Source organism: Pundamilia nyererei, unplaced genomic scaffold (genome assembly GCF_000239375.1).
Source record: "Pundamilia nyererei isolate P.nyererei 1_Seehausen unplaced genomic scaffold, PunNye1.0 scaffold00005, whole genome shotgun sequence".
NCBI lineage: Eukaryota > Metazoa > Chordata > Actinopteri > Cichliformes > Cichlidae > Pundamilia > Pundamilia nyererei.
The window spans coordinates 7,202,460-7,227,674 of record NW_005187406.1 but is presented as its reverse complement, the minus strand read 5'-3'; the positions used below and the strand labels follow the sequence as shown (position 1 = coordinate 7,227,674).

Sequence of the window (25,215 nt, the reverse complement as noted above, 5' to 3'; positions counted from 1 at the left end):
ATCTATCTATCTATCTATCTATCTATCTATCTATCTATCTATCTATCTATCTATCTATCTATCTATCTATCTATCTATCTATCTATCTATCTTCCGTTCTTGATCAACTGCGCCATCAATTACTCAAGTTGCTGAGCTCATATCTCATACCTCATGTAAAAGAATATTTTTATAAACTATGAACATCATGAACATGATGTTCATGAACATCATCAGAAGTAATGATTGAATAAATTTCTTTCTACATGATGAATACTTTTCCCAGTATTTTGGTATTTCTTTCCTTTTAATGTGACTCACTATTTTTATTTATCAAGCCTCAAAATGTTTTACTATTTATATTTGAAATACTTATCAGCTCAGCTTTATTTAAATAGTTTCCAATAACAGTTTTCTCAAAGTGTGGGAATCCACATGAAAAGATGCCTTAGTATGACTAAGTACGTGGTGACAGGAGGCCTTCTGCCGTGATTGTTAGTGGGTGAAGCCAAAGGGAAGTCCAAAAAGAGGATTCAAAATACAGAAAGGCTGAAAGTAGACAGAAGTTAATAATGTTCTGATATTTGAATATGTGGGGACTAAACGTGCTCTACAAATATGTACAAATTAATTATTTTCTGTGTGAACTCTCATTAAAAATGAGATGTAGAAAAACAAAATAGTGTATCTCTTTTAGTTTTTTAACTAAGCGCCATGCCTGAGCTCTCACCATCTTACTTCATTTATTTTTTCACACTGCAGTGTACTGAGTTCACATATTTGTTTGTAGAAAGTAAAGTTCCTATTTGGAAAGCTTTGAGGCAGTGGTTCTCTGCCTTGTGTCAACACAGCTGATCGTCTCTCCACCGAACGCTGTGACAAAACAGTTTGTCCTGAAATTATTTCAGCTAATAATCAAACATGCTACTTCATCTTCACAAATTTTTACTTAATAGGTTTCTCGTTGTGGCTCCGTCAAGCTTGATGAAAGACATTTGCGTGGCATACCCGGTGGTTCCTCTTGATGGGCCTTTCATCTGGCCTGTTAGTCACGGACACACACATTAACAACAACAAAGCAGACTTTGAGTTATTAAATTTCTGATAGTGAAGTTTTGGGAATACCACATAAAGCCAGCACATATAGGCCTTGGTAATAGGCAGGAGTTACAGTTAAGCTTTAGTGATGCAGGCCCATCTCTCTGTTGAAGCCTCGCAGACATACACCCACCTCCTCCCAGCTTGGCCGCACGCCAGCGCCTGCAGACTACAGCGGAGGCAAAGTCAATTGGCGAAATCTAAACAACCACAAAAGTACAAAACACTACGTCCCTTCTGCGTTTTCAGCTTTTTACATAATGTGGAGAAAATCTATTTCCCTCACGCTGTTGTTGTGTTTTGGGATTACATTCAGATCGCTCGCAGCGCCAGTGCCTCTCACACATGTTGACATTTCCAACCTGGCGGCAGACATGCGCCGCTCGGACCCCGTGAGGCCCGAGGAGAGAACGCAGAGTGAAGGTGACCGACGCGCAGACCAGATAAAGATGGAGAGAGAGCAGAGATGAGGGATTTGAAGGGAGACAGGAGGGGAGAGTGCTGGCTCAGCCTCATCTTTCTGTCACTTCTGGTTTTGCATTCAGCCCACTCTGACTGGAACTTCATTATAACCGCAGCTCAGAGACGGAGGGAAACGCTGAACCTGACTCCTCGTCTGGCCCGGTCCACATCTTGCTCTTTCTTTCCCAGCCTCCCCCAACTCTTTTTCTTGCCTCTCCCTATATTCCTGTCTCCTCCAATCTCATTCTTTACTTTATGCCCTTTTCTCTTATACTCTTTATATTTCGGCGACTCTGTTTGCATTTCACAGTCGCCTCCTTTTTCAGTCCTCTTTTTCTTTTTAGTTGGTCTGCTTGTGTCGTGAGAAACCCCTCAGCTTTCTGATAAGGCTGATTGGTTGCTGATAAAGTACTGAATCACTCTCAAGACTTTCTGATAACTTATCCAACTGCCATCATCTAACCTTATATTACCCCATTGGCTTTCTCATGTTTTATAGTGGAAACAAAAAACAACTATATATTTATATAAAGTAAGCTAGTTAAGTAAGAATGCTAACAAGTTCAGCTTGCATCGCAGCAGCTGTCAGTTAAACCTCAAAGAGACACAAACAAGAGTGCACCCATGTTAGGCATCAGCCCTACAACATGCTGTGGAAGGCTGAAATACTGTATTAGGCGATATTTCAGTAGCCCCTGTCTATTTGGGTTTTTGAACAGAAATGCTAGCTAGGGCTTAGCAAGCTAATGTATGTAGCAAAGGTACATGTAAACATGTTACTCACAGCTTTCTTAACTATCCAAATTCCACTACATCCAGTGTTGGGGAGTAACGGAATACATGTACCGCCGTTACATATTTAAAATACAAAATATGAGTAACTGTATTCCGTTACAGTTACCGTTTAAAAAGGTGGTATTCAGAATACAGTTACTTTGTTGAAATAAATGGATTACACTGCGGTACTTTCCTGTTTCATATTGTCGCGGGTCAGGACTGTTTGGTTTTGTTTGACAGCTACGTTCTGTTGTTCCAGGCGGCAGCGTTACGGTTGCCATGGTTACAGGGTGACGCTCTCTCTCTGTGACTGTGTGTTTCCTGGGTGAGAGAGCGCCTTTTCGTTGGTTGTTGTGCTAAGCTAACAGGCAGAATGCTACAAGCATAGCTCTAAAGAATGTAGCATCATGGGCAGTGTAGTCCGTGCTGCAGGGAGAATAGACTGCCATACACGTCATGGGTCTGTGAGTGCGAGGAGGGAGAAAAAGGGGCGTGGAAAGGTACGAGTTGTCATTGAGGAAAAACGGGAGCTGGAAGCATCTAAATATAATAATAACCACTGCAGCCAAGAAGAGTGCCTGACGAGCCCAGTTGTAAGTAAGCTATTAAGACTCGACTGTACACCGTGTTCGTGTTTTCCTCCGAAAACAACAAGTTCCGTTGGAGCAGCCTTTCAACGCCTCTCTCTGTCTCTCGCAAGAAAAGTTGACCCACACAACAAAGTAGAGCTATTTTTCGGCTACGAGCCGACAGGGACCCCGCCGTATTAGTCAAAGGTCCCTTTACTACAGTTCGGAGTTGCGGACCTTCAGTAATAGTAATAAATCACACAGCAATAGTACATTCACGTTGTTGTAAAAAGCACGATAATATATTAAGTAATTCAAAGTATTCAGAATACGTTACTGTCATCGAGTAACGTAACGGAATACGTTACAGAATACATTTTGGGGCATGTATTCTGTAATGGAATACATTTTAAAAGTAACCTTCCCAACACTGACTACATCACAAGTTGATACTATATTTAATTATACTTTGGCTTAACTTTAATAAGTAAAATAAAATATACATGATAGTGACCTGAAAATAGTAGTTGGATATCATCAGTGATAAAAATGCTTGCTGCTTGTTTTGACCGAGGCACAACATGAAAAAGATACTTGCTGTCAAGTCCCAACGGGGACTTGTTTAAACTGATTCATCTTTTCTTGTTGGGATGGGTGAGACTTATTTTAAACCTGCTTGGCTGTATGAGTGCAGGACTCTAATATATCTCTCTAACCGCTTATTTAAATGTCAGTATTTACCCGAGAGCCAACCACCACAGAGACAGTGGACCAAGAGCTGCTGTCTGAGGTAGACCAGCACAAAGGCATTCACACTGATAGGACACAGCTGCTGCCACCAAGGCCGCTGAGACTCTTTAACAAACACGTACACACCTACCAAAATAATTGGCCATAGAACCTGGTGTTCAGGTAGTGAACATCCAAGTTTTCAATTGTTGTGGAAGTTTTCCATTTAAACAAAGCCTGCAGATGAGCGGTGAGCGGTAGCTAACATTCTTTAATCAAAACACAAAGAACAGAAAACCAAGTTGGTGGAGAGGCTGCATGATCGCGGGGCAAACGGTCAGCAGAGTCTCTCGAGCCTAACATGGCTGTCAGTTAAATACCTTCTTCAGGAACAAAAGGCAGTACACAGCTGTTTCACACCTTAAGATTCACACTGCCTTGCTACTCCCAGAGTCCTTGAAGAGACAAAGATTCTTCCTGCGGCGTGGTCTGCTTCCCCCCAAGTTCCTTACTACACCCCCACCATTTGTCTTACTGTATGAGTGTGAGACATGTTAAAATCCAGTGGCACCAAGGCTTCATACAATAAAATAATGTGATTAATACATAAGTAAAAGAAATTCCAACACTATATTCATCTTTTCTGTATTATAGCTGTTTTTAGTTCAGGTCAGATTTACTATTTGCCAGTTTGGATATAATGTGGTCCAATGAAAATGCCTCCTTTTTCAGTTAGTCAATTAAGACACACCAGGATTGGCTTCATGTCTTGAAACAGGACTTGTCTTGTTTGCTAGGATATCTTTGGTAGAAGATCAAAACAGACCTTTATAAAATCATCTAAGCTTGAATTTTCACGAGGCATTATTTTATAGAATACAATCGAATCATGGATGCTCATGAAACGTTAAAATGCAGTTTGAGCACAGATTTGTTCATCTGTGATGAATGGGGTTCATATGATCTCACAACATGACCAAAATTGAGTCTTGTGTGTGTGTGTGTGTGTGTGTGTGTGTGTGTATACTTACTGAGTATAGTGAGTGTCAGGTGTGCACAGTCTGTGTAAGATCATTGCATTAACAAGTGATGAATCCTTTTAAATACTTAACATCAAAGACATATCCTACAGCTTTGATCATGGGGCATGTAAAAAACATAATTATGTTTCCCAGGAAATTGAGGCATTTTCATAAACTAAAATGAGAAAAATACCTAAACAAAAATACATCGGAGCGGTGCCAGTTTGTGGAAGCCAACATATTGAATCCAGTGGCTGAGAGAGACATTGCTGTTCCCCTAATCACATTTTATATATGTGGTTAGAAAGTGGTCACACTGTACATAGTACACCAGAGGTGGAGGAGAAGAGGATTAGGCATTCGTTTGTCGTGGGGGTAAATTTCTTTTAATTTTTAATATTTTGTCGGCACCCTACAGTGGACGGCTATTCAAACACTGTTTTCCTGTATTTGTGTCACTGTTGATGGTATCCTTGCATATAAACCACTACATTGGACACTGATGTGTCACTACATACCCTGCCACGCACTGTTTTTTTAATGTTACCATAGATGTATTACGTGTTTCATTGTAATTATTGTTATTTAACCCTTTCATGCATGAATTATGACAACCTTAATCAGAATTTTTTTTCTGAAGTATTTTTACTCATCAGCAGGGGTCCCACTGCTCAGATATCGTGCAAGCAAAAACATGAAGGAGTGAGACAACAACCCCGCTAAACAACAAAAACTGTTGGTTATATGCATTATGCCAAATAATGTTAGGCTTGAGTAGCCTAAAAATCACACTTTTACTCTGATTAACATACCTTATATCAGAGCTTCCCAAAGTGTGGGGCCTGCCCCCCAGGGGGGGCGAAGAGCCATTGCAGGGGGGGCGTGGTGTGAAAAGGAAGAAAAAAAAACGCTTGGACACTGCTAGCACGGGGCGCCCACACAAACGCAAAGCAGGAGATGAAGCATCGCTGAATATGTTTCCAAACCAACTTCATTCTAAGCCAAAGACTAGAAAATATGGTGAAGCATATCCTCCCTTTGGCTTCACCTGCACAAGTGCCGAGGTAGGTCTCCCCTGCATAACTGCTTTTCCCTGCGTCGGGTGCAGCGCTGGGCTCCCCAAATCACAGACAAACAGTATCCTACATTCTTGATTTTTAGTTTACAAACACTTGTTGTAACGACCAACCACTCCTGACATTTAGAGATGTTAGCTCTTTATAACATTTTTCTTGTAAAACAAAGGGGGGCCTAGCAAAGAAAGTTTGGGAACCACTGCCTTATATAAACTCTCATGTGGGAGTTTATTTACTGTTACAGTCCAAATAATAGATCAACTTCAAAGTTTTAGTAACATTGACTAACAGCAGCTAACAGAAATGAACCCCAACAGCAGCATAAAAACAGCAGTGCATCCAGGGAGAAAGGTTATGGATATCCTCAATAACTCATCTCGGTATCACTGTCAGTGGACAGAAGTGGGTTTTTCTGGCTCATCAGTTCTTATCCACATGTATTTACTCCTCTAGAATAAAGAGACAGGACTACATATGACAGCTGAAGTAAACAATGGACTAACAACCTACTACACAAGTACACAAGCCATAGTTGTTTATCTATTAGCTTAACATATCTATTTGATATATAGATAGATGTAGCTATATAAATGCAGACTTTATATATGTGTGTGTTTTAAATTCTAAAATATTCTGACAAATTGGCTGATATAAGATGAAATGAGTCATGGCCATAACTAGTTTCCTGGCTAGCTACCAGACACACACAGAATTTAAAACAGTGATAGTTCAGATAAACCACATAATTAAGCTCAGCCTCAACCCTGACAGATCAAGCTTATCTCTGTGCATGCTCACATCACCTGGTGGCTCAAGTGACACCCTTCAGAACCCTGCTGGACAATCACATAATCAAAGCTCTAGCCCATGACCTGGTGTATTCTAGTAGACAAGTTTGGGCATAAATTACCAAATGACATGTGGTTTTGTAGTATTTTAAGCTTTGTGAGTCAGTCTGTCATAATTCCACCTCATTATAAGACCTAAGTGATGGAAGATAGACGAGACAGGATGGTTGAAGATAGAGGGATGAAGGAGATAAGTTTTCCATTTTTCTCTGAAGTCGGGTGTCATGTAACAGCTGCTGCATGCTCTACAAGGCAGTCCACACAATGTCCAGCACATGTTGCATTCACACTGGACAGCGCATTCTAGTACACTTCCTCCTGTGACATTCTGTCAGGCAAATGGCTGCAGGACAGCTGGATTCCACAGATGGCATTTGACAGGAGATATTCCAAGCATTTAAAATACGATGCGACTGCTCCTATCAGCAGAAGGGGCTCCTACAGACCACTGATTCATCATTTACTGGAACTGATGGAAAAGACAATGTGACGATGTCGTTAAAAAATGTCCAGACACGTCGTGTGTAATAACTGTTTGTACTAGATGTAATTTTTATTACATTGTGTCCAGTTTGGCCATTTTTGCGAGTCACATCTGCGTTATCTAAAACACAAGAAATCACCCAAAACACTAACAGTCATTTTTTGATCTACATGTCTGCACAGTTGGCCAATAAACAGTTTCTCTTGCCTTATGCTCCAGGCACAGACATTTGAGTAATTGCATCAGAGAAACATTGTTGAAATATGCATCACAGAAAAGAAAAAGCCGACCATCAACACACACTCTGCTGCATTCTTATTGTATATAATGTAAAAAAATATGCACTCAGAACTGTCTCACGGCTGTATGAGTGTGATCATCTGCTCTCTTAGTGCTTTTATCGCACACGCTGAAACACACACAAACACACGTGCGCTTCCAGACAGTTCAGATGAGACTTGTCACATCCGCTGACATAGGCCCCAATTAAAGGGGAGGATTAAGCCAGGGCTGGGTGACCTCCTCAGGAATCTGTCTGAGACACTGTGTGTACACTGTCAAACCCTCTGACAGAACTTCCCTTTAAGCACTTTCACCTGCTAATTAAGACGGGACCGGTTCGTGTGTGCGTGTCGGTGTGCGTGCACCTGTGTTCATTCAGCGTACTCGCAAGACAAATGTACCTGCGAATGTCGTGGATAGATTTACAGCCCGAGGAGCTTCTATGTAAATATTTGACTTGAGAATCCTATGGGTTTCTTGGAGCTCACTCCAGCACACGTCAGGCACATGGGCTAACAGCAAACAGATAGACCGTATCATTTATTACCTTAAATTATTGCGTGTTTTGGTGTGCGCATCTCACTGGTGTGTGCAGGGGCTCTTCGGCAACAAAAACCAAGCAGTGTTTATGGTGTGAAGAGATTAAAATGGATAGTAGCGAGGCAGAAGCACTGAGCTGTTGCTGGAAAAAAGCTTTCAATGACTGATTAGCCCTCTTTCGCTGCAGTTTTTACACAGTGTGGAGAAAAGGCCTGTAGTAATCACACACTTGTCTTTGGTATTCTCTCTATTTAGCAAACTGAAAACGGGCAGGGTGGGAAATTAATGGAAAAATAACTTTCAAGCCAAAGTTGAGGTGGAGAAAAGCCTATAAATAGGGGGATACAAAGAGAAAGGGTCAAAAGGAGGCGAGAGTTTTCTTAAAAACGAATTCTTTTGAATCATCATATTATAATACAGAATAATTTGCTAGTAATAAACAAACTAAAATGACAATGCTTGTTAATGTTTTACAATAAAATCCCTGTTAAGAAATGAAAGAGTATATTTTCTGGACCCTTGCACACCTTCACTGCTCCTGGTGTTTTTCTTTTCATGCTCCGGATCATATTCCATATAACTTTCCATTCAAATCTAAGGGTAAACAGCAACGGTGAAATCCTTGATGTGTCCAGCCGACGTCCAATGTCGACAGAGGTTTAGGAGGCTCTGCACCTGGTGGGGCAGCAGTTGGCGAAGGCTGCCCTCAGAGGAGAACGCGCTATGTGGTGGGGATCACATGTTGAGGACAGGGGAATACAATATAAACTGCTGTGTGACTGAGCAAACTCAGTGATTGTACAAAAAGTCAAGACAAGTAGCTCAGAGAGGTTTATTTTAAATGCTAGACAGTTTCAGTGGTCATCAGTGTTGCTGTTGTTGAGGCAGGCATGTCTCATTTACAAGGGACGCCTGTTTGTATATCTCATGGTTTCAGAAGTCTGAAAATTATTCAAATTTAAAGCTGCAAAATAAATAATGTTACTCAGAACATGCTTTAAATCCTCCTCAGAGTCTGCTCCTTCACATACTGTAAATAGCGACTTTTGCATTACAGTGGTATTATTTTCCCCCCTAAAGAGAGGATGTAAGTAATTGGTTATGTTTGTTTGTCTGTTTAGTGTCCACAATTTTCAAATTTTGTGTAGTTGTAGATGATTTAATGTTAGCTGGGTTAACGTCCAGGCCAAAGCAAATGTGAAAATCGGTAAAACGTTATATTACCAGCAGTTGTTATGGGTAATTTTCAAATGTCACAATAATATACTACTATTGTTAGTGCCCGAGGTCAAAGTTCACCTTGAAAAAAATCTGAAAGGAGACAGAGAAAGCTGTACGACACACTTCTTTAAATACTTAAAGTCACAGTGACACCATAAACTTTTGCAGCTGTCATATTCATGCTGTTCAGTCCCTCCCCTACGCTGCTCTGGCAAATCAGTCATCATTACTGGGCATAAAATGTATTGATACTGGTCTGTCTGTGCTTGATTAGCCTAATTAGCACTGTGTGAAGTAATTTGGCTTGAATGTGACTGGAAAGTCATACACTCTGGACTTCAAATCAAAGTGTTTTCACAACTGACATATACAGTATTTTTTAAAGTATAAACGAGTATTCAGTTGAAACCCAGCATTTCAGATGGAGTTGTAGTCAAAGTTTCCACAAACGATTATTTACCAGCTTCCTGAAAATGTTTCACAATAAAAGCCCTGTTAAGAAATGAAGGATTTCTTTCCACTTTCTTGGATTTAAATAGGAAACATTCCTACATATTTTTGTGTTTCCATTGTAGCATTGGTTGTGTGGTGTGGTCAGTGTTTCTGGGCCTAACAGATTGTTGGATAATGGATTTAATTAAGCTAAATTTGTCTTTTATTTACTTACATGTTGGTTTATTGAGGCTGTGTTTGCTGAAAAAATGTAAACATATTTGGAAGAGAATCTCGAGTTATTTTAGACTTCTGTCTTACGAGTCACTCATTTCTTGCCAAACAATTGTTAACCATCACCTTAAAATAAAGTTCAGTGAGGCTTAGTACAAGAACTACTTGCTACTTTCTGCAGTTCAGTCACTGTGAGGAAAATAAATGATAAGTAATCAGGTTTTCAGACAATATCTGTTTAAAGTTTTTAAAAAAATGTGGCAGCCATTAATACTTTTATTTATTGTACATTGTCCACATTGTTTGTTTCCTCTGTGTGTGTAAAGCCCACTTGGTCTTCTAGTGTTATGTGTGTTTCCAGTCTGATTATACTGCTACATTTGTATCACAAGTTTATTGAATATTGCTTTTATGCATTCTATTTATTACACGAGAGTTGAATACTCCAGTGAAACTCGTTGCCACTCCTGCTTTTTTCGCTTTCTTCCTCCTGGCTGTACTGCTACTTCGTTATCTGCTTCTCTATCTTGATATTTCCCTCCCCATCTAACTCCCCCTCTCTCCTCTCTAATGACAGTCAACAAGGCTGATAGGCTGATATATTTACACTGGTGGCAAGGGAGGAAGAAATCATCAGCCAAACCCTGTCCTGCCCCTGGGCTCTGACAGGCGGGGCTTGGAGGAAACCCTGGCCGCCTAGCCACTCCCAGAGCAGGGCATATCTCTCTCTGCTGTCCCTGGCCCTGCTCAGATCTCACAGCTAGATGGGACCAAAGCTTTCTCAGGCCCACAGACTCACAGACACACTCCCACATCAGCTACCGGGGGGAGAGTGAGCGGAGAAGAGAAAGCAGCAGGCAGAGTGGAAGGCTGCTGCTGGTGGTGTGCACGCTGGCTGAGAGAAAGACAAGAAAGCCAGTGTTTGTTTTGTTTTGGTTTTTTTTTTTTGCTGTGCCACTTTTCCTCTAGATCTGTTGATGAGCCAGGCTGGGTCAGCTCTGGGTCTTGTCTCAGTGTGGGGTTCAGAGGTCGGGGTCAAAGTGTCACTGCTTCTTGAGTGTGCGTGGCTATTTTGCAACTTTTGAACACTGGAACTGTACTGTAAGCATTATGACTCTTCTGGGCTCTGAACACTCCATACTAATACGAAGCAAGTTTAGATCGGGTAAGTCCAGTGACGACTGAAACGTGACTTTTATTGCTTCTCTGTTCTGTCACAACTTATGAACACTTTCTGTGTACGGCTGTGTTTATTCTCAGAAGCCGCACAAACAGTTTGTCTGCCAACAGCATTTGAAAACAATTCTCCGTACGTTGTGTCATTCGTCTGTCTTTGCGGATGAGTTGTGTTGATACTCAGAATGTGCTCCTCAGTAACAGCAGCCGAGTGACAGGTGTGTGTAATACACAGTGCTGGCATGTGATGGCACAAGGAATAGCAGAGCGAGGTCGGCGTGAGTCAGAAAGCTTCCCGTCACTCTGTCACAGTATGATGGATTTACAGACGTGATGTCCATCAAACTCCTTGTAAATGACACGAGAGAGAATGACGTTTCAGACAGGTTAGTGCACTTGTTCAGTCCCAGTCACTAACCCTCTGCTGCTGCTGAGGAAAGCCAGTCAGACACTGTCGTTTTCAGGCTTTGATAAAAAGAGATTAGAGGTCAAAGGTTATCTAAATATGGCTGCATTGGAAGCTGCGTGTACCTGAGCATATCAAAGCGGGAGGAAGGGTCTGGACTACAGCACTGACTTAAACTCCTTCTAATACACATCAGATGTTGGGGATTTGTATCCATCTGTCTCCTTCACGTACACAGACTCCTTAATTCCGTCACTTTCTTATTCCCACACGCACTTTCCTTAGTTTGAACATACTTTGTCTAAGCTCGCACGTGTGTGTTTTCAGTGTGTGTGTAGTCTGAGCAACACTGCCACCTCCCTGAGGAAATTGCAACTGATCGTAGCTGTTCAGCTTGTTCCACACTCAAAAAGCAGCTGCTTCAAAGCGGTGGCTGTAGTGGCTCTGGTTGCTACCTCCAGTGTGCCTGTGAGCTGTAATTGCGTTCCAGAAATGGCAGGCTAAATGATGCTTTTCCTTTGATTTGTTTAGAGCACATCAGTAGGGTGGGAAATGACCCCCGGTGCTCTGGGGAGCATGAGAGGCTGGATTCAAAAGCAGCATAAGGCTTTTCATGAAGGTGGCTCAGGGTCTGTGTTGCTCTAACCCTTGTGCTATAGCTTGTTATAATGCAACACAGATGTAGAGATATTGTCCTTATGCCAAAGTTTGCTTGATATTACAGTCACAGGAGTTAATGCCGCCTGCTAAAAGCGACTGCTTGAGCTCATTTATGAGCGCATGAGTGAAATGTTGTGCGTAAGCGAAGTAAAATTGTCCGTAAATGTCTCTGTGATAACTGCTGATGGCAGGGGGAAGTTGAAGATGATCTGCTGTCAAGGATTTACAGTTTCTTTAACATGAAGTGCGTTGACTTACACTACACAGCAATTGTCACTCCTATGCACCATGCTTAAATGACAATCAAACTAATCAAAGCCATGGGAACTGCTACCGCATGGTTGAAGCTAAAAGGAAAGATAAAGATCTCATTTAAGTGCTCCCCACGGAGCGCCGACTCTGAGTGTGTGAGGTACTGACGAGTTCTCATGCTGATTTGATTTAGAGCTCAAATGACCATAGTCCATGCTCTTAAGCTCAAGGCCGTTGCATAATATTATGACAGAGACGTCAAATGCAGTGCCACATGTTAACCATATGTAAATCAGCAGTGCATACATGTGCTGTCTTTAATATATAACTATTTCAGACCCATTTTCACTTCTGATCCCAAATGTGTAAAACATAAACACGCTGGATGTTTTCAACCTGGATCACCGAGAAAATCGAAATAGTAAAACAGGAAGCTTAGTTTGATGTTCTTTTCTGAGCTGGCAAACATTTGATGTGGTATTTGTCACGTTTGAAATATGATCTGTGAGTTTATCAGTTAAAAGCAGAATAAGCCTTTCACTCCACCAGTGTCATCTATAAAAAATAAAAAAATCCATCTGACCCACAGCAAAAAAAGAACAAAATAAACAACAACAAAAAAGAAATTATTAACTTAGCTTAAAAAAAACAGCAGGAACCAGCAGTCTGCACTAAATGGATAAGCATACCATGCAGGCAGTCACATGACAAAATTTGTGGGTTTAGACTTTGTTTAGGAAAGTCCGTACTGAAGAAATTATCGCTGTTCTAGAGCCTTCATGACACTCCTCCAGGCGCTAATTGCAACAGTTATTTTGAAGTATTATTCAATAAGTGATCAGAATAGGCTGTAAGTAAGAATCACTAGTCAAATGATATAAAAAAAAAACAACAATTTGCTATAATAACCTACAATAACATTTTAAAAAACACTTTTACTTTTTTTGTAGAAAAAAACACTTTTGCTTCTCTTTTAGTAAATCTCTGATGTTAAATGCTGCACTAGACTAGCACTAAATTAGTCTCATCTTGCATTTATAACGCTGTGCTATAACGGACGTGTCACCAGGTAAAATTGCAGCAGAATTCTTGTCTCTTCTGACAAAGTTGGTAATAAGTTACGAAATGAGAGACTACCCCACAACACGCTCTGCTGACGATGATTTGCAGTCTGGCGACACATGAAAGCACTTACCTGTGTTTCTGAACTCAAGTGAGATTTTTTTTCGCCTTCTTCAACATACATCCAAATGTCCTTACTACCCCACTGTTCACTATGAGTCACTGTCAATGGAGCCGCTCCAGAAACTGTACCTTAATGGTGGAGCGTTGGCTCTCCTCCACACAGGTCCTGGCTCGCATTCGCAAACCTGACTCCAACTGTCCAAGACCGTAGAAATAAAATATGCCAGTTGTGTTTTAAGGTGGATTTTCACTTTATGCAGAGGTATTAGACTAAAATAAACTTAATACTTCATTTAGGAATACCTGTTTATTAGAAGTTATACAGTTACACCCATATATCTGTCGTGAACACATTCCTGATTGCACTAAGGGAAAGTTCAGGAGGATTCATGTAACAAATGCAACCAGTGTTGGAGCTTAAGTGTAAAAGTGAGGTGTTATTATTATCTTGTTTTGTTTTTTTGTTCTTTCTTCAGTGCGGTGGCTGTGAGTGTGTGAGGCACAGAACAATAAATCACAGTATCACTCAACTGGCTTGTGCAATTATCAGCACTTCACTGGTGCAAACCAAAGCCAAATGACAATTTATTTGCACTATAAATCTGAAAAATTGGGTTTGTCTGTCCTTTATTGTCAAGAAAGCCCAAGTTAAAACAAGTGTCTTCAGTTTCAAAGTCAACATTCAGAGAGGCGTAGTATGGTTCAGTGATCTGTGATTACATAGCTTGGCTCTGGCCCACTTTCTATAACATGTATACTCTGCAATCAGGACAAGCGAGCCTTTGGTCTCAGCAAAGCTTTTGGGGAGAAAGAGCAGATTACATGGCAGCTGCTGTGCTTTTCCAAGCACAATTATTGATAACCTGTCAGTGAACATAATAAAGAGCAGCTGATGTTTCACCTGGCTTTTTCCAAGAAAATTAGAGACAAAATTTGCACGTACGACCAGATTCAGGCTATTCAGGCTGATTGTTACGTTAGCCCGGTATCATGACATGATGTTTGGATAGCGCATTGATTTCCGTAAGTCATTTTGTTCATTCAAATGCATGCTTTTAGGACACCTAATTTTTATGAATACATATAATGCTGTGTTTAAATAAAATTTGTTCATATTTGATCTCTGACAAATGTTTCAGGCGCATAACTCTCTCCTAAAAGTTTCACAGGTTATCTGCTTTTGAAGAGAAAAAACCAAAGAGGAAGTTTCTTCAGCTCACAATAACAGCCCTTTTTCTAAAGCATATAGAGAAGGGGAAATAATTATTTGATCCCTTACTAAATTTGTAAGTTTCCTCACCTACAAACAAATGGACAGTCTTTAATTTTCACGACTGTCATTTTAATCGAGACAGAATATCAACCAAAACTCCAGAAAAAACACAATGCATAAAAATAGCAAATTACTGAGTGAAATAATTATTTAATCCCCTACGATCCAGACAGAATTCTGGTTCCCACAGATTGTAATCAGTCTGATCTCAGCGCATTACGTGTATAGATTACACTTGTCACAGAATCAATTTCTTCCATTCTAACCTCTCCACCACCATGGTCAAGACCAAAGAGCTGCCACGTGTCCCTGGACAGGGTCCCTAGACAGGGACACATGGGTGGAATGGGCTACAAGACCATCACCAAGAAGCTTGATGAGATGGTGGCAACTGTTGGAAGAAATATAAAAACATCATCAGTCACCCTCAGTCTGAAGCTCCATGCAGGATCTTGTCTCATGAGGGGAAGCTGCACAGGAGAAGCTTGTTAATAATATGAAGACGGTTGGCCCAGTCACTAAAAAAATACTATTAGTAACACACTACGCCATAATGGGCTGAAATCTTGCAGCGTCTGCAAGGTGCCCCTGCTCAAGAACACGCATGCACAGGCCTGTGAACGCCTAAATGATGCAAAGAAGGCGTGGGAGACAGCGCTGTGGCCAGATGAAACTACAGTCAAGCTCTTTTTTGGCATCACCTGTACCTGCTGTGTTTGGAGGATGAGAGGATAACAGAAAGAACATCATCCCCACAGTCGAGCATGGAGGTGGAAGCATTATGTTCTGGGGCTCTTGTTCTGCTTAGGGTGGAGGACAACTTCAACACATTGAAGGGCCAACCGATGGCCGTGTATCACAAAATCTTAGACAAGAACGTCCTTCCCTGAGCTATAGCTCTGATAATGTTCGTGGAGTCTCCAAACCTCAATCCTACCGAAATTCTGTAGAGGGAGCTGAAGCTTTGAGCTGCCATGCAGCACCCAAGAAAAAAAAGAGTTTCTATAAAAAGGAGTGGGCCAAAATCCCTCCTCAGCCATGTTTTCCTTGGGGAACAAATACTTTTTTGACTCAAAATACAACGTCCATTTGTAACTTTTATGTCACGTGTTCTTGGTAAATGCTGGCAATGCTATCGGCTACTTGCGTAGGCTACATTTAACTACATAGATTCATAGCATAAGTATAAATGAATGCTTTAAGGGTTACTGTTACATTACTGGCTTACTGGCGGTGCTAAATTTTAAAACGAAAATGTTGCTCTTACAAGGACTTAGCTACCCTCAGTACTGTTCAACTTAAACTGTTATTTTTAGATTCAAATGAGTGCAAGCTTGTTGAATAAAAATCATTTGGCTATAGTTACATTCCATCTGTCACCTGGTCTTAAAAAGAAGAGACAACATTTGCATGCAGGAAAGTGCTCATTTTTCCTTGTCAGAAATTGTATCGGTTACATGTTTTGGTAAGCTTCCAATCGGCAACTAATGCCTTCATTTGCTCTTTGGGATGTCGCGACCGGCAGGTCACGACCCCCTCGCTGTAAACGAAAGCAGATGTCAGATGAAGGGAAGGGCCTGGTATTACATAATTGAGGTGCTCTCCCATGAGAGACCTGTGATGTGGCGCCTGAGCTCGCTGACACACAGTCAAACTGTTAAGAAAGTTGTTACATGACATCAAAGCTGGAAGGCTGGAAGAAATTCATAAAACGTGTGATTGCAGCCAGAGCTGCGTGAATATAAACCACCTGAGTGAGATAATTAACAATAGGGGAGACAGAAAATGATTAGGACCGTGCAGGAAAAAGGGAACATTTCATACTTATGTGTCGGATCCAGGATCTGACCGGGAGACCTTCAGATAATACTGGGGAGGGAAAACACACACAGACAAAGGAAGAAAGAGAAAGCAACAAAATCACAGACGCACTCAACCAACAGACATTGAGGAGTTTCTATGTTTATGACCTTAAACTCCCACCTAGACTCCCCCCCCACACACACACACATGCAGGGCACAGTGAAACGTGTGCACATGCTGTGGACCACACACTGCAGAGCAGATCTGTTTAAAAGCCAGGAGCTGTGTTTATCATTCCCTACATCCTGCTCACAGAAATATTTGTGAGCAAGCTGCGCTGTTTTGTGTGTGTTTTCTGTATGCATATGTGCACATACGTATGTGTCCATGTGCATCTGTTCAATGACTACAAATTGACGCTGGTAGCTTTTCATTCCAGCCCACAGACAGAGTAAAACTATGCTAATTCGACTTTAAGTTTCATTCTGAAATACCGATTTAAATGGCTTGTATTCTCAGCCTCTTCCTGCTTTTTCTCTGTCCCTCTCCTGTCTCTCCATACCTCTTTCTCACCTTCGCTCTTTATCTGTCCTCCTCTTCCTCCTCCTACCCCCAACTTTAGTCCTACAGTTAAGACTTCAGCAGAGGAGGACACGAGAGCAGCTGGCAGACCAAGGCATCATGCCTCGTGAGTAACACCTTCCAACATGGAGCTGCTGCACATCCAAACACACACACACACACACACGTACTTACATGCTTTCAGACTTAAGTGTGAGTCAGACAGTCAGAGCGAAAAAGTGTGAGAAACTCAAGCATGTCAACTTATCACACTTGTCCCAATTAGCAATTAGATACAGAGGTGAAAGGTCAGTTCCCCCGACTGTCTAGCTGTTAAAATAATGTAGGTTTTATCTGTCCAAAAGATAAATGAGTGTTCTGCTTTCATGCAAATACGAGGTTGATAGGTAACTGAATTTTTTACATTCATTTATGTGAGGCACTCCTTTAACATTAGACTTGTTCCATTACCAACAAAAATATTAGTGAGCTTTAAAACTGTTTTTAATTAATTTGGGGGTTTTTTTTCAATAATTTTGAGCAGTGAAAAAACAAATATTGTGTGCTTTGTCCTCGGGTGTGTGGTGGATGGCGCAGTTCACTGTGGGAAATATGAGCAGTTACTGCATTTTTCAAATTTGCCCTAGGTCCCCTTGGCTCAATCAGTATTATTTTGAAAATCCAGGAATGAGGTTGTGAGAAGCACCAACTGCCCGAGTTTCACATGCATCGGATCCTTGAGTCTGACATACTGCTTGACATTTAAAGAGAAAAGGGAAAAAAATAGTTAGATGTAGGCCTGAGATGAAAACTATAAAAACAGATACCAGCTGTTAGTCAAAAGAGAGACAAAAAGAAAGTGATCCACAGTCTCATGGACAATTTTTCACAGTACATATATGTTACTGATGGACGTGTAACATGAATCCAGCTGTATTCAAGAGAGAAAGCAAAATGAAACAGGCAGTAAAAACACAACAAAGCACATATCTAGATAGTGGAGATGAAAAAATCCAGAACCAAGGAAAGCAGGTGGCTTTATGCTACAGAGCAGAGGAGAAAGAGACGGCCAGATAGTGGCTGCAGCCCGAGAACAGGCAGACAAGATTGTAAGTGACCGCCGAGGAATGCTCTTGTGCTGGAAGAGGACATTCGGCCTCAGAAGAAACAGCTTAGGAGGCCAGATTCACAAGAGGTGGCACCTGTTTACAGCCCAGCGCTGAGAGGCATGCCCAAACACAACAACTGAGCGTGCAGGCCGCATTTACAATAAAGAGGCTTTGTGCTTTTAAGAGCACGTAAGTCATAGTGATGAGAACACATAGACCTGACTGTACTGAGCAACCTCTTAAATCTTCACCCTTGCTGCGATTGATGTTCCCTCCTTTTCTTCAGGTCAGCTTAGTGGATGTTTGCAGCTTTTCGGGTTAGCTGTGACTGCCAACACACGCCACGCGAGAGATAAATTTCAAATATTCATGAGAAAGTAGTTTGTTTAGTGTGCGACATTACAACACAGCAGATAGCTACTCATAAAATCGAGATTTTTATCTATTCCTGTTACTTTAAAGCATCTCGTAAGTCATCTCGGGAAACATGGAATTAGTGAGCCATGCAAGCAAGCTGGTTTTGTCCCCCCCTCGATTCCTTGCCTGTAGAAACAACAAGGGGACCGGGTGACCTGGACTACAGGCTTGGGATTTGTTGAATGATATCTCTGGCACCGTTCGCCATTTCACAGAGGCTCCAGCCTCAAGATAAACCTCTGGTAAGTGTGCGGGGGAACGGAATCCAGGGGCCCGGCGAGCCCCTATCAGTTTCTAGGAGTCTGTCACAGATAAGGCAGCAACGAGAAACACAATTGGCCAGCAGGGCTCCAAGCACTCTTTTAAAAAAGAAATTTCAATTGGCTGTTTATCTCTTGATTGCAGGCGGTGGTGCAGATCTGAGAGACGTTGCAAGGACTCGTATTTGTGCTGTTTGTCATACACCCACACACTAGATGTCTTATCGTTCTTCAAAACATCATCCGTCCTCCCAAAAAAAAATCCGGCATTTCTGAGGAGGGCACAACGTCCTCCTCCTCCTGCGGCTGCCGCTTCTGCTGCTGTCGATGTGATCCCTCAGATGCTGGTTGACTCTGCCTGGCTGTGTTATTCCTGCTCGGGGGAGATGGACACGGCACAGGGTCTGTGTATATATTACCCAGGGAACATCTGGTGTTTATTAGACTATTCAAGAATCCGCCACGGCCTCTCGGGCCCGACTGGCGTGTGGCCTGCATGGGAGCACACACTGTCTGCCTGCTGGCCACAGGTCTGACTTGACACACACATACAATCTAATATTTCCCCATAAAGATAACAGGCCCGTAGCTGCAGGTTTACTGTGCTCTCTGTTGCTTTAAAATGTTCATTTCCACAGCAGAAGGACTTTAATCCTCAGTGGATGGAACCACAAAAGGAATCATTCCAGCTAATGCACCAAACCTCTCTGTGTAGTGTTTACGCATGACAGTCAGCAGTTAAATGTACTGCAGTAGGTTTAAAGAGCACTGTATGTTTAAAAGTGAGCTTCAGACTCACCCGATCATGTTACATTAGGCCAGCGCAGTCGCATCAGGCCAAGTTCTAAACAGACGATAACGCCGACGTGACCATGACAGCAGCTGATGCTTCTCCACTCTCTCTCAGAGGAATGGGGCGCGCAGCCACAGCGGATCATCTGTATTACCCACCTCAGTGTTTTTCCTTCTACTCAAATCGAATCTCTTTTTTCTTCTTTTCTGCTCCTTTTCATGCTCCCAACATTGTTTTTGTTTTTTTGTTTTTTTATTTTAACATCCCTTCACCCCCAACCCCCACTGCAGATGAGTCTGGATCTGCCAGAGCTTTCTTCCTGTTAAAAGGGAGTTTTTCCTTCCCACTGTCGCCAAGTGCTTACTCATAGGGGGTCATCTGATTGTGGGAGTTTCTCTGTATTATTGTAGGGTCTTTGCCTTACAATTATACAGAACTGTGGTTGTGAATCGGTCCTATACAAATAGAATTAAATTTAATTAAATTTACCTTTTTTCCTGTCCCTCCCCTTTTTGAGTTCAGAATTTGTCTGTGTTGAATATTTTTCTTTTTTTTTGCTCTTTATGTTGTTCATTTTCTGGCAGTGTCAAAACTTCTAACATACAATGATGATCATTCTTAATCTACTTCATTGTCCTCTCTTTTAACATATTTCTCTCTTCTGGTTTATCTTTCTTATTTTCAAGTCAATTCAATTTTATTTATATTTATACTGCGCCAAATCACAACAACAGTCGCCTCAAGATGCTTTATATTGTACGGTAGACCCTACAATAATACATACAGAGAAAAACCCAACAATCATATGACCCTCTATGAGCAAGCACTTTGGCGACAGTGGGAAGGAAAAACTCCCTTTTAACAGGAAGAGACCTCAGAACCAGGCTTAGGGAGGGGCGGGGCCATCTGCCATGACCGGTTGGGGTGAGAGAAGGAAGACAGGATAAAGACATGCTGTGGAAGAGAGCCAGAGATTTTATTCTCTACCTCCTGATGCTGCTACTTCCTTTTTTCTGTGTTTTCCTTTCTCATTCATCCTGCTTTAGTAGCGTCTGCCTCTTCCTTTTTTTCGTCTTCTTTTGTCAGAGATTGATAGATGTCTATTTTGACTGAGATCTTTAGCATAATATTTGCTTTATCTAAAGTTTAAAAATGCCTAATATTTGAACATTAATCTTGATTTTGATGAAACCCATTTTTCCTCTGAAGCATTACATTTCAGATCCGTTTTTCATCAGACACTAATACTCTCTCTAACTTGTCCAGCACAAAGCTCAGTATCATTCATTTCTTTGTTGGCGCTGGATCCTATGTCATCCCTCTGAAATATCCCACTAAAATTATATTTGACCAAATAAGTGCTGTTGCTCTTTCTTGGACTCAGATAATCAAACTGATCTGGTGCGCTCTCCGCACTGCTTGGTAATCAGTCCTGCAAGTGCTGCAGACAGATTGTAGGCCAAGCCAGGTTAGCTCTGGCCCTGATTATTTATCCAGGATTTAACAGAGATAGATTGTAGAAAGTTGAAAATCTTACCCACTGCAACCCTTTAATTAGAGCCTCTCCATTTATTTTTCTAGTATTCAGACTGTACTAGGAGAAAAAGCAGCTGGACTGATATTACAGCTGATCCAAAATGTAAATATTGATTATTGAATGCAGAAGTGTGTAGATTAATAATGATATGATAAAAAAGGGAACAGAGGTTTAAATGGAAGACCATTTTACTCTGGAATTTAATAAACAGATGAGAAAAAGCCCTGATATCACTTCAAAATTATTGTAGTTTGTTACTTCTAAACATCATCTATAACTTTGGTTACTGTGGGTGTTGTAAAGACAACATTCACAATAAGACGAAAAACTAAAGTCTGTATTAACAAAGCATACACAAAGAGTTATTTGCCATATTCTTATAATTACTGACATTATTGATATAATATTGTCATCCATACGTGGTTATAAAGATACCCCAATCAAGTTACAGGTAAATGTTCTGTAAGGAAAGAAGAAAAAGTGTAGAAATATTATGAGCAGAATCTCTCTGCGTACAGGAAAAGCAGATCTGCTGTTATGAATTCGTGGTGCGCTGCAGGTGCATTCCTAAAATGCAACGTTCATCTTTTTGCTACTGAAAAACAGCCTTGTGACCTTAACTTGTCTTTCAAGTAGGGCAGTGGAAGTGTGCCAGCTTAACCGCCAAGTTGTGCTTTCTCACAGCTTGCTCTTGAGACGCGAAGAAATCATCTGTGTTTATAGTCGTGGAACAGACACACCGAACGGTGGAGAGGAGGAGAAGGATTGCATAAAAATGCAGACACAGAGCCCACGCTCATTAATTGCAGGACATTATCCCACTTATAGATCACCAGTGACACTGTCAGTTACCTGAATCCTCTAAGAAATGACCGCCGTAACGGTGTATTGAAGGATCGGGTTATATGGTTTGTTTTTAAATGAATTTCAACATTAGTTCAGAATTGTTTGAAAGTTATATCTGGAAGATGCTCAAGATCGTTACTGCATACTTATCAGAGATCTTTTCATGTTAGCATGTAGTATCAGGGTAAGGTGGAACCATTATTAACTAGCTTATGGAGTCATTATACACTGATCAGGCATACCATAATTCACTCTGACAGGTGAAGTAAATAACATTTTGATGATCTCTTTATCATGGCGCCTGTTACTGGGGTGGATATATTAGGGAGCGAGTGAACATTTTGTCCTCAAAGTTGATTGGTTAGAAGCAGGAAAAATGTACAAGTGTATGGATTTGAGTGTGTCTGAGAAGGAACGAATTGTGACGGCTAGACGACTGGGTCAGAGCATCTCCTGTGGGAGGCTCCCAGTCTGGAGTGTGCATTGATTAGCTGAACACCAGGATGCACTATGGGAAGAAGGGAAGCCAGCGGACGCAGTGTGATGCTTTGGAAAATGTCCTGCTGGGAAAACTTTGGCAATTCGCCCTGCCACAAAGAAAAATAGTTTGAGGAGCACAAGTTTGAGTTGACTTGACCTCCAAATTCTGTTGCTAACAACTTGGTACCAGATACCACAGCACACCTTCAGGGGTGTAGTGGAGTCCATGCCTCAATAGGTCAGGGCTGTTTTACCAGGCTAAGGCAGACCGGGCAATATTACGCAGGTGGTCATAATGTTATGCATGATCGGTGTAAGTTATTCTGGACAACATAGACCATTTTAAATCTTTAAAAGTAATAAGAGTCACTGTCAAACAAATGGATTAAGGATCTTTGTAATCACGGCTAAAGTGCATTATATCAAAGTATACTTTCAACTGCAAACATAAAAATATACTTTTAAGCATGTACTTCATTACTCTCCACTCCTTTAGTGTAGTGTTTCCCTGGTGTGTCCCATGTCGTTGATGTTGTGGTCCTGCTCTGTGTTATCCAGACCCGGCCTCAGGCGGCTCCAATCTGGAAGCCCAGCTGAGGCTAAAGCGAGCCCAGCTCGCCGAGGACTTGAATAAGAAGTTGGCACTCAGGCCAGGGCCCATGGAGCTGGTGCAAAAGAATATCATTCCCCTAGACTCTGCCATCACGATGACAGGTATCAGTGGAGAGACGCCGCCACGTGGTGTAACCCGACTTTAACACCCGCTGCGCCTTAGCCTGTGCGTTTATATGCTTGTGTGTTTGGGACTAAAGTTTAGGTGTAGAGTTTGTTTTGTCTAAAAGGGCCCTTCTAACTGACTGACTGTGTGTATAATCATTAATGAGGCAGACTGTAAGCTACTCAAACGAGCATTGTACTTGAGTGGACTGCACTGCTACGTCGGTCACATCGTTTAGTCTTCTAACAGGAGAAACGGATTATTCCAAATGATAAGACCTTCAAAGGGTCTGCACAGATCAGAGTCTTCAATGCATCACAACCCCTTTTGTTTTTCTCTCGTGCTGGAGAGTCATGTGCTAAAGTCAAGTTTATAGGTATGAGCAATGATATTTCTCTTTATTTTAACCTGGTCTATTTTTGCATATGTGAACCACGCTAATGTTGCACTCTCCAGCAAAGTGTATTTTGGGAAAATATTACAGTGTTTCAGGAAACACAGGAATTTTAGAGGAATTGTTTTAAACACTAAAATTACTAAAACTATTAATTACTATCACTATTCCTTATTTCTATTAATAAAACACTGGTATTACCACAAAATGTGAGGGATATAAACCATCTGAACAAGCATTTTTCACAACCTGCCCATGTGTTCTTGTTTATCTTTCTGATCAGTCAAGCTTTGTAAGGCATATCAAAATGCATTATTCAAGTCAAAATTTGAATTCTGGTCTTGATTAGTGGACCACTTATGCATCAAAGTATTCTTCTTTGTACATTAAATTTGAATGCCTTAACAGCGACGAGGGCTGTTAAAATGAACATTTGTGTTTGTAGCCAGAAAGAAAGAAAGAAAATCCATGTAAAAAAAAAAAAAAACGGTGCTTAGCAATCAGCATTTACAAATGTCTATTATGGGTTTGAGGAGTGCTCTTTGGTGCATCGTGTATGCTTAAACAAAGATTTAGCACTGCGTGAAGCGCAGGGCCGGAGCTGTCCCATCACGCCGCTCACATCTCACACTGTTTGGGTCCAACATGTTACTCACTCTCTCTGTTCTTAGCAGTGCAGCGAGTTTTCTTTAGACTCTGCTGTTTTAGCGGTTTTATGTTTGCCTCCTTAAGCTTCCAGTAAACATGTTGCACAAAGGAGCCGGCAGGCTGCGGTCAGCTGGTTTATAATACCTCTGCCGGAGAAGGGGATCTCCGTTTATCGAGATGAACAGCAGCTGTATTTGGGTCCACCCTTTTTCTTTAGAAGTCTGCGATGTGTGTGCATGTAGAGTGCATCCTTTGCCACATGTGTGGGCGTACCTGCCTGTATGTTTGGACCTATCTGCTCATCCTCGCCCCCTCTTTTGTCTGTGCTCTGACTGGCTCCAATCAGCCACCTACAAAACTACGTGACAGGACCAGGCTGTTGTGACCCCCACCCCGCCCCCTTCGCCTGCAGCATTAACCCCTCACCTTAAAGCTCTATATCTCCCTACATAACACTCCCAGTGATTGTTTCAACCTCTGTCCGGTAATTTTGGAAACTGCCTGACCCGCCATAGCTTGTAAACCAGCCATGTGAAAAGAGGAAGCGTACGTGGCGTGCAGATTTCCTGTAATTCTGCCAACTCAATCTCCCGGTGACAACAAATTATCTTAAAGAGTCCTGGACTGTGTGCAGCAGAGCGAAAATGCACCGAGTAAATTCACACACAGACCGTGTTGGTGTTTTTCCCTACAGACTTAAACATGAACAGGTGGGAGGAAATGGCATTTAGGACAATGCTATTTACTAAGCTGTGCAGTAAGCTCGCCGAGTGTGTGTTTGTGTGTACTGCAAGGTCATAGAGTTGCACAGAATGGACCTGGTACTGTGATGGAAACCAGAATCTGTTCCTGGTTGTCACATGTTTGGATACAAAAAGAGAATCTTATACCTCTCAGCGCGCACACACACACACACACACACACACACACACACACACACACAC

The 25,215-nt window shown here is 41.6% G+C and overlaps 1 protein-coding gene across 4 annotated transcripts in view; it reads left to right on the top strand.

The window, feature by feature from the left end:
• The window catches only part of myocd (myocardin), a 130,051-nt gene that overhangs the window by 95,060 nt on the left and 9,776 nt on the right, over positions 1–25,215 (top strand). The window contains exons 1-3 of one of the 4 annotated variants that reach the window (XM_013913841.1): positions 10,496–10,918; positions 17,131–17,196; positions 23,070–23,225. The exons of 1 other annotated variant lie outside the window; for it this stretch is intronic. In XM_013913841.1, coding sequence (XP_013769295.1) covers positions 10,864–10,918; positions 17,131–17,196; positions 23,070–23,225 — 277 coding nt within the window. In that variant the 5' untranslated portion in view covers positions 10,496–10,863. Of the gene's footprint in view, positions 1–10,495; positions 10,919–17,130; positions 17,197–23,069; positions 23,226–25,215 lie in introns of those variants that run through there. 2 more of the 4 variants (XM_013913838.1, XM_013913850.1) reach the window with 2 other exon arrangements.